Source organism: Prinia subflava, chromosome 19 (genome assembly GCF_021018805.1).
Source record: "Prinia subflava isolate CZ2003 ecotype Zambia chromosome 19, Cam_Psub_1.2, whole genome shotgun sequence".
In the NCBI taxonomy this organism is placed as follows: domain Eukaryota; kingdom Metazoa; phylum Chordata; class Aves; order Passeriformes; family Cisticolidae; genus Prinia; species Prinia subflava.
The window spans coordinates 6,700,686-6,712,522 of NC_086265.1; the positions used below are offsets into that span (position 1 = coordinate 6,700,686).

Sequence of the window (11,837 nt, forward strand, 5' to 3'; positions counted from 1 at the left end):
AAAGAGCTCCCATCAATTATGAGAGTGCCCTGCTTGCTGAGGGGTCTCCCTTGCCCTCCCAATTTCCCTGTCCCAACACAAACCCACCTTCTGCACACACTCTTGCTCCCTGAGCCAATTCACAAATAAGCTCTGAACAGGGTTCAGTGTGGGACTCGAGCTGGGCTGAGCATCCATTTGCTTTTAATACATTTATGGTACCAGACCAGGTTAAAAACTCATGTTTTTAAATGAGGACCTAATACTTCTTGAAGTGAGTGCAACCTGCTGGATTTTAAGTAAAACCAAACCCACATTTTTTAACAGATGCTCTGTTATTTTAGTGGTGGGCAGCAGCAGTTCCACCACATGAAAGTGATTATGGATGTGACATTTCCACTCTGCAAATCCCACTTTCAGGAACCTGACTTGTCTTGTATTCCTTCTTGGCACACATCAGACAGCTTCACAGGGCCCTGCTTTCACATTTATCTCTAAGTTTTCTATTGTTTTTAATAATTTGCAGGACATCTGAAGAGAACAAATATGCAGTAGCAAGGGAAGGAGGCTGTGAAAGCTTCTTACTGCAGGAGACAAGGAAAACAACAATACTGATAGAAGAGTAGGGGAGGGAAGCAGGAATGCAGTTCAACAATTAGGGCAAGAATGCAAAGTCTGAACGAGACTTGAGGACTTGGAGGCTCAAATATGCCTCAGACTGCAGACATGCTATTCTCTGTTATTCCTCCCATATGTGACTCTGCTGCAGCCCAAGCATCACAAGATTGCTGGGAAGGCACTGCTTTATTTCACTGGAGAACAGGCAACCTTCTCCTCCCTTGCTATGAAATAAAGAATAATCAGGGAGGGTGGGAATGTTTGCACACCCTTGGATGGAGGCAAACAAGCTCTGCTGGGGTGGAAAGAGGCTGGCAGGGCTCAGGGCACCCTCACCTGCTCTAGGTCTGCAGGGCCAGCCCCCAGAGCCTGCCTGTGGATGCAGCATTCCCTGCGGCAGCTTTCCAAACCGTTAGGCAGGCATGGCCACAACAAATCCCTGGGAATCAAAGCAGCTGCAGGAGAAGTGGCAGGAGAAGGTCAGTGATCTCATTAGAGCCAGGAGGCCAGGGCCCCCAGCCACAGCGAGGTCCCAGCTCCACAGCTGCACTGTGTTTTGATACCTGGCTCTGGCAGATTGCATAACTGCACCATGAGGTCACCATCCCTCCTCCTTGATCCTCGCTCAGAACAGGAGGAGGTGGGGAAAAGGAAAATCACAAAAAAACAAACACGGGCACTCCGACAACCATCAGGCACAGCGGAGCACTCCAGCCTCTGTGGGGAACAACAGCCCTCCTCATTTAACTCCAGAGATGCTTGTTCCCAAACAACAAAAAAAAGCTTGTTCCCAGGGACACAAGCAGGGGCTGTTTTCTGAACAATCACCCATGGAACAGCCCAGCTTTCCATAGCATGACCAGCAGTACATGCAGCCTGAGCAGACATTGACGTTCTCGCCTTCGGAGCAGAGGCAGCCGAAAGCTCTGCTGCTTTTGGGAGGTTCTGCTGAGAAGGAAAACCAGTTCATCCTCATTAGGCCAGAGATGCAAACCTACACCATCCTTATGAGCAGTGGGCAGGTTTTTCTGCAGCAGCCACGGACCTTTTTGAGTACCTGATGCAAGATTCCTATATAAGATGAAGGACACCCAGCTCTGGGTGCAGGACTTTGCTGGCTAATTTGGCTCATTTCCCTCGGCAGGCAGAAGCCAGAGTTGTTTCCTACAGAGGGAAATTCAGAGCAATACTTAGAGATGGTCTTAACAGCCCTCTGGAAGGATTTGTCCCCCTCTCAGCAAAGGTGGGACTGAAGGAGGCTCATTGCTAACTCAGCCACATAAGGGCTCAGAGGTGAAGTCTCAGAACACTGAAAAGAATTCTTGTTCTTTTTCACCACATCACAAATAGGCAGAAATTTTAGTTCTCCCCTTTCAATTCTCTGACTAGGATGGAGTTGGATTCACCTACAAGATCCCTTACAAGTTACAGCTATGATTTATATTTTTAGAGCTAGAAATGCTTATGATGAATAGTTTTCCTCTGGGCTTGGCAGCTCATGGGTACATTTGCTACCTGTCAGATTCCCAGATTTAAGTTATCATTACAGGAGTAATCCTAGCATTCAGTGATTACTCAATAGTTGTTGCATATCAAGGTGCAGACACACTTATGAAGTGGATAAAATGTTAGAAAAGTGTGAAATACAGATAAAAATGCTCTGGAAGAGACCTAGGCCAAGGCACAGGATATTTTTTCTTTAATTTCAATTACATCCAGGTGCTTTTACTAGAAACTAAGTGCCAGGTCTTATTCTGAACTCTTCTCTATCTTGACTGCACCTCACATTACAATATTAATTTCCTTCTTCTCATTTCAGTCTGAAAGGGACAAAAGCCAGACTGTTTTTCTATCAAATGATTTGAAAAATCTATTTAAAATATGCAAATCCAGTGCTTGGAAAGACCCACTTGACTAGGCAGTGCTCCCTTGGGGACTATAACCATTACACCCATAAAGCAGAACTATTTTAAGCAGAAACCTCCCATAACTGTCTCATAAATTTATTGTGCTGTGCTCATGCAACAAATGTGATCCATGTCTCTATGAGGGCAGTCTGAACATTGGCTTTCCCCTTTCATCACAACATCAGCTTTTATGCCCAAGGAAGCACACAACACATCTAACATAACATCCACCAGGGAGTGCTGGAATTCCCAGCCTTTTCTTGGGGACCTTTCAGACTAATCCTTGCAGGAGGAAAAAAACAAAGCCAACTCTTGTGACTGGACACTCAGCAAAGGTTCACCAACAAAGATGCAAGATGCCCTATCAAATAAGATCCTTCATCTATACAAAGCTGCTATCCATGTTCTAGTTTGTTGGGTTCCTTTTTCAGAAAATACCCTCATTCAAACATACAAAAAAATGTAAAGCCTTAGAAAGAGAAACAAAGGCATCATTTAGAGTGTCTCCTCAGGCAAATAATCCTGAATATGATGGGACCATGGTAAATAAAAGTAAGGCAGTGTAATGAAGAGTTCAAGATGCCATGGCCATTTGCTTCAGGGCTTTAATAGGTCACATAGGTCTATTCTCCACTGGAGCAAGTTCTCATTAATAAAGTGTACACAACACACCATAGAAAAATTAACAGTAAACGATAGGGGTGGTGGGAACTGACAGGGCTTGGAATTGGGGCAATTTCCAGAGGATCAATCTGGTTTTAATTTTCTATAAATTGAGCAGTCTAAAGCAGTGCAAATTAAAGAGCAAAAAATATGGTCAGATTGTTTTCTACTGCTTGGTAACCAGATGGAATATATAACAAAACAAAAGCTACAGTCCTGCAGCAAAAGTTTACTTGTGGAGTTCAGTATAATAGTCCATTGAACAAGTTATGTTTATACATAGGAATCTGTAAAATTAATGTTCCCAAATTAACTTCATATATATCACCTCCCAAATACATGGGAGAGATTTAAATAATGAAATCCATATGCACCTTAGGTGCCCAGAATTGCTTTATTTTGTTTTGAAAGGACAAGAAACAGGAGAAAGGAGAATTGAAAGGCAATCTCACACAAAATTTGCTGGCCACTTCCTGGGAAATAAACCTGGATTTTTAAAAACAAACAAAACACACACATATATGTGTAAAGTGGCCTGGCAAAAGAAGAGCTGTTTGTGCTTGGACTTCCAGCTACGTGACCCTATTGTTTCATTCAGACACTTCAGAGGCTTCACATGCTGGAAGCCTATTGTACAAACGTATGGAGAAGGAAACATTCCATATGTGAATGCAAAACCTGCAAATATTCTGTGTCACCATCACCTTGCTGCAGAGCTGTTATCCCAGCCTTTTGGGAACCAGGCTGTTGTGTCACGAAATGTCACTAGCAGGTGGGAGGGCTTATGCAGAAGACATGGGTAGTGAAATTTAAAATTCAAGCAAAGAAAAACCCTCTCCCTTTCATACAATCTTTTTAGCTTGGCTTCCACATGAGCCATTGCTGCAGCTGGAGCTGGAGCAGCCAGGGGTCTGCTGTGGTCTGAGTGCTCATCCTTAGTTTTGGAGGGTGTACAAACAGCAGCACTTCTCTCCACCTTGTCCTTCCAGGATTAGTCTCCTCTTGTGCACTCAAGGGAAATTTCCAAGGCTCTGTCTTTGCCAGGATTTCAGAGAGCAGGATGCTTGTAAATTTTGCTTTATTGCTTACACATAAGGAGAGACCATGAGGGCACAGCAGGGAGGGGTGGGAGAAAGCTGAAAAAAGTATCACAGATACTGCAGACAGAGGAAAAACTAAGCCTGGGTTTGTTGTTACAGGGTCCCAACCAGTGAGCAGTTTGTTTTCCTAAATAAATCTGCTTTGCAGACATCCTTTCTTCTTCCCCATTCAAGTTTCAACCAGGAAACCTGGAATAAGTTACTGTTGATTTTAGAGGCAAATCAAAGTGTTCAGCCTGCTAAGCTTGCATTTAAAGTTAGTCTTGATGAGCAACTCCTTGGGGCCCTTGTATTCAAATAGTGAGGTCTTGGATTTACCTGCAGTGCCCACCCATGCAGATCTGCAGCACAGGAGGAAGTCAAGGGCAGGGGCAGCCCAGGCTTTGAGCCCCAGTGCTACCAGTAAAGGTTCCACCTTTTCAGTTAAAAAATTCCTTTAATAAAAACTCAGTCTCTCAAAACAGTGGAATATTTACTAAACAAGCCCAAGAGAGAGCTGGATTTAAGTAGAATAAATGGATTAGATCTCTCACAGCTAATCTCAAATTAAGTACAGTAGAGAGCAAGCACACTGTCCTTGGAAAGGCTGAGTGACAACTTTCTGGGATTTGGATCAGGCTGGACTTTCAGAGGCATGGCATCCCAGAGCTCCTGTACCCAAGAAGTTCTCATTATTGGCCTCCTTAGCATCTGACCCTAGCTAAGTTCTGCTTAACAGAATACAGAAATACAAATACTATGAAAACAGATCAGTAAGAGATTGATAAACTTCTAAAATCCCTTCCCAAGAGCTGAGAGTGGTTCTGAATGGAGGCTTAGGGCAGCCCATTTTGTTTAGCTCATTTGGTGTTGAAACCTGGCTGCTAATATAAAGAAATGAGAGGAGTAAAACACAGGATGAAAATGAGATCGTGTAGCAGGTTATGGCTTGCATGTGAAAAATTCACTTTTGTTTTGCCACTTTGAACACCACCCACCCCTGCTTTCTGTTGAAGCATAATGGTACTGCCTGTACTCCCCCAGGACCAAGGATTTCACACAGTTTAATAGTTTCTGTAATTAGATATTTGTGAAACTCTGAAATCCTCTGATGAAAGGTGCTGTAAAAGTATTACCAACTCTTCTACCATGAAAGGGCTCCACCCAAACCCAAATACAGATGTTGTCCTCAATGCACTTCATTACTAATCCAAGCCAGCACTACTTGCTGGCCTGATTTAAATCTTCCTGAAGTCTCAGATGACTTCTGTGAGCTCCAGTAGGGCTCCAAGAACTCTAGAAAGGAAATACAGGCAAATTAGCCTTTGCTCCTCTCAAAATGGGATCCTCCTTTCCATTGGCAATGATGTGAATATGAACCATGGGGCCTTTGCTGCTGAGAGCCTGTAAAAGGAATGATAATGTTCTTACACTGAGTTTGAAAACCAAGGCTGACAGTCAGGCCTCTCCCTACTGTAAAATTATTACACATATTAATGCAAGACCCTACAGTGCCCTGTCCCTACCCCACCCTTCTCCTGCCAGGAATTTGTACAAGAGGATGAATTTAATATTTAGTACTTCCCATACTCAAGCAATATCTAAACACCAGGCTGAATTTTTATCATTTATGGATCTGGGATATCAGTGCATACCAAGAACAGTGTGTAATGGGAAGAACAGCTTTACCAGACCTGCTCTAGCTACACCACTGAGTTAGCCACTCTCCGGTACAAAATGTGCCATGAGTTCTTTTTTTTAAGAAGAAAAGGGGGGTAGGAAGAAAGAGATCTGAATATTTTACCACCATTCCTGCTCTGTCACACAAAGAAGCAGAGAAGAGAATAGTAATTACTGGTTACCACAGGAAAGTTTTTTGCTGGATCTTTGCAAACCAGTGCTACAGGATTGTTTGCTCCAACCTCTTAGATAGCAATGAAAAAAGTTATTTCAGCTTTTTCAGCCCTAGGATGGCTGCTATCTCTACCAGCACTAAAGCCTTTTAGCTCCTTCTACACAAAGATTACCCACATAATTCCAGAAATCTTCTGCCACTGGCTTGTTTCTCTTACCTTGGCTGCTGGTTCCATTGCTGGCCTTGGCAAATGAGAGAATTATGGTTCAGCTCTACAAAGAGAGAATCCCTGTGCTGTGCAGGACCTGAAGCCAGCCTTGTCCATCTTCTCAGCTTTCAGTTTCCTCAGTGCTTCCGTAATTAGAATTATCAGGACTAAAACACTGTGGACATTATTGCTGCTTAGCGTGAAGCTAACAAGGGAGCGCCAGATTTATAACACTCTGGCCAGACAGAATTAAAAAAGAGTTACAAATCATTGCCCAGTTCCAGGGATATGTACTCCAGGATCTTATTTTGCCAGAGACTCCACGTGAACTTTAGCCTCTAGAAGAAATCCGCCTGCAATTTTCTAATTTAAATACCAGTCAGTGGCGGGATGTAAACTAACATGCATGAAAAATAAGGGTTCAATGACCCAAATCAATTATGTTTTAAGGGCACTGCTCCGGACTCAGTAGGAAATATTTTAAACAGGAAAAAGGACTAAATAGGATCATTCATTGAACTGACTTGGAAATGAGGCAGAAATTTGGTAAATAAGATGTTCAATGCAAGCCAGCTTTATGAATCAAATTTAGTGGATTAAAACCCCCAACAAAACAACAAGAAAACCCTGAAACCAAAACCAGAAAAAAATGAACCAAAACAACAATGAAAAAGTCCAGATAATTTTTAGACTCAAATAATGTTTCAGGCTCCTGGGTACTAAAGTGAACAGTGCAATAAAACAAAGCAATTCCCACATCTTCCTTGAGCCCAGGCAGTTTAGTACAGTTTACGTCCAGACATTAAAAAAAAAAAAAAAGGTTTATAGAAACCCTGAAACTGCATCTTTATTAACATATTAAAACCTGTAGGTCTTCTGTATAAAGCAAAAATAATAATTTAAAGTAAAAACAGCTTTGGAAATTCCGAACCAGCTACTGTGAGTGGATTTTTAAAGCACATACACAGAAGCTAGGGAGAAACAGCTCTACTGCTTCAGAATATATGAATATAACTGCTCCCCAAATTGGCCAAACATCCAAACTCTCTGCACAGTAAACATCTGATCTGCCAAGATACATTGTAAACACAATAGGATGCAGTTATGGCAATTAATCAAGATACAAAGAAAACAGGACAGACCTATCATTTCTCTGCTCCTCAAGCACAAAGTACTTTCACAAATAGTGAAGAGATTAATAGATATTAAGTTCACTGCCAACAAAACTTTCAGGTTCTTTGAAGGTGCCTTATTTGTCTTGACTGGCTTCAACTCCTGAGACAGAAATACAGCCTGGTGTGCAGACCCAGTGCTTCACAGCGATGAATAAGGCAAAAGCTACCTGGACCTAAAAATCCCATTAAAGTGTTACTAAAATAACCCCCACACCTGGCAGCTGCTGGGATTGGAACCAGATGTGCAGTACATCTGGTAAAGAATGGGACTGCTGCTAAAAACACTGAGTTATTTGAGGGACATGCTTTTCCAGTCCAGGAATGGTCCAGAGAGACTTAGTAAAAGTTATATATTTTGCCTCTGCTTTTCTCAAGGCAGATGCTGACCACTGACAGACCTATTGTGTGCCAATTTAAAACATTAGAGACCTTCCCTATCCTCCAGCCCCCATCAGAAGTGCATATTTTGCTGCTCCAGTTGCATAATTTACTGATTCAGCTGCATGCTTGGTTGATCTGGTAGGAGTTGAGATTCTGGATACATTGCCAACTGTGCAGCGTGCTTTGTTGATCAGGGCTGTAGAATTTAATAGCTGAAATTTCATACACTTTACTAATCAGGCCACATTCTTTGCTAATTGAGGTGCATATTTTAGTAGTTGATTTTTTTTTAATCTTTCACTGATCTTGGGAAGGATCCTGCTCCCTCTTTAACCAGCAGGAATTTTGCCGTAGTTCTTGCTGGGTAAAGGACTAAGAGTTTCACTAGAGGGTCTAAGATTGCTAAGAATTCTTCTCTTAAACAGAACAAGAAAGGCTTGATTTTTTCCTTGAGCCAGCAAGTGAACAGAAGAATACCAGATGAAGGATGGCACTGGCATAGAGAACTCCTCCACAGGGATTTGATTAAACAGATAATATTTAATGGACATACAGAGACATAATTTTGACTGTGTTACTCTTTCATCAGGCTTACATTCTTCCTTCAGGATAAACAAGCTGCTTATCTGCACATCTTGTTCCATTTGATACAGACACACAGGAGGAAACATCATGCACCTCATCTTCAATTTTTCTTTCATTTGCTCTAACTCCTATTTTTAAATTGCTGTAGTACTCAGTGAAGGATTCCAGAGAGAGCTCTACTTTGCCACAAAACATGTTGCAAACATCCACGCTACCTCAAAGCATCACAAATTTTCTCAGCTCTTACTGGCAGAGACCACCTTCCTGGATGAAAAGAACAATTCAGTTCTCTGTACCTCCTGCAGACTTTGCCCCTGCCAAGGGAGTTTCTGTTATGTTTTTACATTGTTAACTCTAAGCCAGAAGACAAATAATTTCTCATAAATCGTTGAATACCTTTTTTCAACTGATAAATTGAACTACATTTGAACCACTAACTTAGAGTGGGATGTATATTTCTTTACTAGCATAGCAACACTATCAGTGTAGCCAAAAAAGATAAAAATAGTGACGCCTACACAGCACAGTGCAGTCCTTGATGAGTGAAGAGCAAGTGCAACTTACTCCAGGAAATAATAAAAACAGGGAGCAAGAGATGTACACACACGTCTGTTTGGACACAGAGTTCCCCGTCACATTTAGGAAGATAAGCAATGGAAAACGCTTTTCATTCTGCAAAAGGAATTCTCCAGTATGTTAAGAGTCTATAAACAATGTGATCAAAAGAATAATTGACACAGCAAGAAGTCAAGTCGGGGAAAGCAGGCAGGAGACTGCTGCTCCTTCATTAAGGAGGCAGTTTCTTTTCTGTAATGCTGTTGGTCAATACTTTAGTTTAGTTACTGCCTGGTGTGAAATCAAACACTCTTGATTTCAGAGTCAGAGAACAATAGAAGCTGACTAGGAAACATTAGAGAAAAATTAGCAAAAAATTAGAGAGTTTGCTGATGGATTCAGAGTCCCAGCATTGCCTTTCACCCCCAAATGCACAGCACGCAGCCAGTACTTGCTCCTCATGACTGTACAGGCAAAGGCAGAAGAGAAACAGCACAGGAAGGATGCAATAATTCAGGGAAGCAAGCAAGTTATGTAGTTTAATAAGAGAGGTATGCAACTGGATGAGGGTAAGCTTGCACTCTGCAATGCAATCCTGACTTGAAAGACAAACAAAATACAAAGCCCCATAACCATACAATTCAATAGATCTTAGTAAAGTTAGTATTTCAGGGCCAGAAATGGGGCTTAATTAAATTCTCACTGTAGCTATCTTCACTAGGATACCAAAGTGAGATAAAACATCTTCATTTCAACCACAGTCATGGCTGGGTGTTCGTGTGCTGTGGCAGGGAATTACTTTATCAGGCAGAACTATGATGCTGTTTGCCACCAGAGAAAGCAACCCTACACCTTTTTTTCTTCATATATACACACATATGCAACAAGACATAAATGTACGGAATAATATTTTCTTATACTCTAGTGGCTCGTGTTTTCTAGAACTGAGAATCTCTACTAGAAGTGTCAAACCTTGGTTCTGTCAGGGTCCACAGGAAAAGTCCCACTCCCTTCAGCGGGACCAGGACTGCTCATCCCTCCCAAAGCTCAGAGCGACTGCTCTGCAGCTGCTCCTGGTTCTGGGGTGCTCTGTGTTTCCTCCTCTGCCTTTCCACCGCAGCTCGGGTGCCCCCGTGCTCAGCCTCTCTCAGCTCCCCGTGCCCACTCGCTCTCAGCTGTGCCCGGATCCCTGCCCTGGGAGCTGGACTGTCACTTGCAGAGTTTACCCGCTCTCCCTGCTACCGCCGAGGTGCCCAAGAGCGGGGAGAGCGGGCGTGGGCACTGTAAAGCAGCCCGAGGTATTTGGTTTGGACTCCCCACGCCAGGCTGTGCCGGTGGCAGGGATGCTTTTGGGCAAGTGTTCTCATTTCTGCTGGGAACCCGCAGTCATCGGGCTCTCACCGGATTTCGGGTCCGGCTGCACCGAAGCGGAGGGGTTGATCCGGAGTCCCGGAGCATCTCGTCTCACGGTGCCTTTCGCACTCCGAGGCGAGTCCCCGGCCAGCCCTACACCCCAAACACCGAGAGGCAGGGGCCGAAGGGCCCCGCGGCCGCGGCCGCCCCGCCGCATCCCTCCTGCCGGTGTCCGCGGCGCATCCCTCGTCCCGGAGCACCAGCGCGCCCGTCCCCCGGGCTGCCGACAGCTCTGCTGCACCCCTGGCCCCAGGACTCCCGGACCTCCCCTCCTCCCGGCGGGGCTCCCGGGGCAACCCTCCCCGCCGGGCTCGCCGCTGCCGCGCTGCCCTGCCCGGTGCGGGCGGGGGCCGGTGCCGCCGGTGCCGGGGTTACCTTGGCTCCCGCCCCGCCGAGGCAGAGCGCCGCGGCCGCCGCCAGGACGAGCCCCGCGCCGGGGCCGCTGCGGAGCATGGCGCGCCGTGCCGAGCCGCGCCGAGCCGAGCCGTGCCGCGCACAGCCAGCGGAGCGCCGCGCCGAGCCGTGCCCCGAGCGGCGCCGCTGACAGCGACCCCCCGAGCCCGGCCTCCCCGCCCCTCGCCCCCTCCCCCGGCCGCTCCCGGCCCCTGCCCTCCCCCGGGGGGTCACCTGCGGCGCGGGGCTCGGCGGGGAGCGGGCCGGGCACCGCGGGAGCGGAGGGGCTGGAGAAGAGCGCGGGCAGCCCGGTGCGAGCCTCCCTCCCCGGGGCGCTGCACCCTCGGCGGGCTCGGGAACCGCCGGGCTGGAGGCAGCTCAGCCCCTGCCAGCGGCGGCGGGAGCGGCTCCTGCGGGAAAAGTTTCTGCTGCGGGGCGGTGGGAGATGGAGGGGCTGCGGTGCTGGCACTGAGAGGGGCGGCTGCCCTGGGCAGCGCACCCGGCCGCTGCTCCGGTCCACTGCCAGACCCTGGGGAGTGAACGGTCACAGGAATGGGAAGCAGGAAAGGGGCTCAGGTCTTTCCAAGCAGCTAAAAGCACCCCGGCTTCGTCTGAGCACGAAGCAAAGGACAGGAAGGGAATATTCACGGGCATCCCGGGGAGCCCAAAGCGCAGGACCTGCACAGAAACCAGCAGTCAGGGTACAGCAGCCACTTCACCTTTCTGAAGTGATGGGAGGGCAAGGGACACTCCTTGTTTCTAATGCAGCTTTCTGGTTTACACTCACCTGTACTCCATCGACTCACACCACATCCTGCAGTGAGTGTGTCAGAGGACAGCATAATCAATGGGAAAAAATGGATAATATCTTCAGTTGGTGTCCAAGTGGGTGCATATATTAAGTATGAAGTTGGAGGGCTGGTGTCAAAGAAAACTTCTTTTTCATAAACACAGTCTAGTGTTGAATGCATCCCAGCACTGAGCTCATGTCAAGTCCGGGCCCATTCACCTGCTCCAGGGTTTGAT

General features: G+C 45.9%; 1 protein-coding gene across 1 annotated transcript in view; it reads right to left on the minus strand.

Moving 5' to 3' along the window:
- The window catches only part of LOC134560431 (uncharacterized), a 31,766-nt gene extending 20,782 nt beyond the window's left edge, over positions 1-10,984 (minus strand). The window contains exon 1 of the mRNA XM_063416424.1: positions 10,794-10,984. Within this exon, the coding sequence (XP_063272494.1) occupies positions 10,794-10,871 (78 nt within the window). The 5' untranslated portion in view covers positions 10,872-10,984. The remainder of the gene's footprint in view (positions 1-10,793) is intronic.
- Between the last annotated feature and the right edge of the window lie 853 nt (positions 10,985-11,837).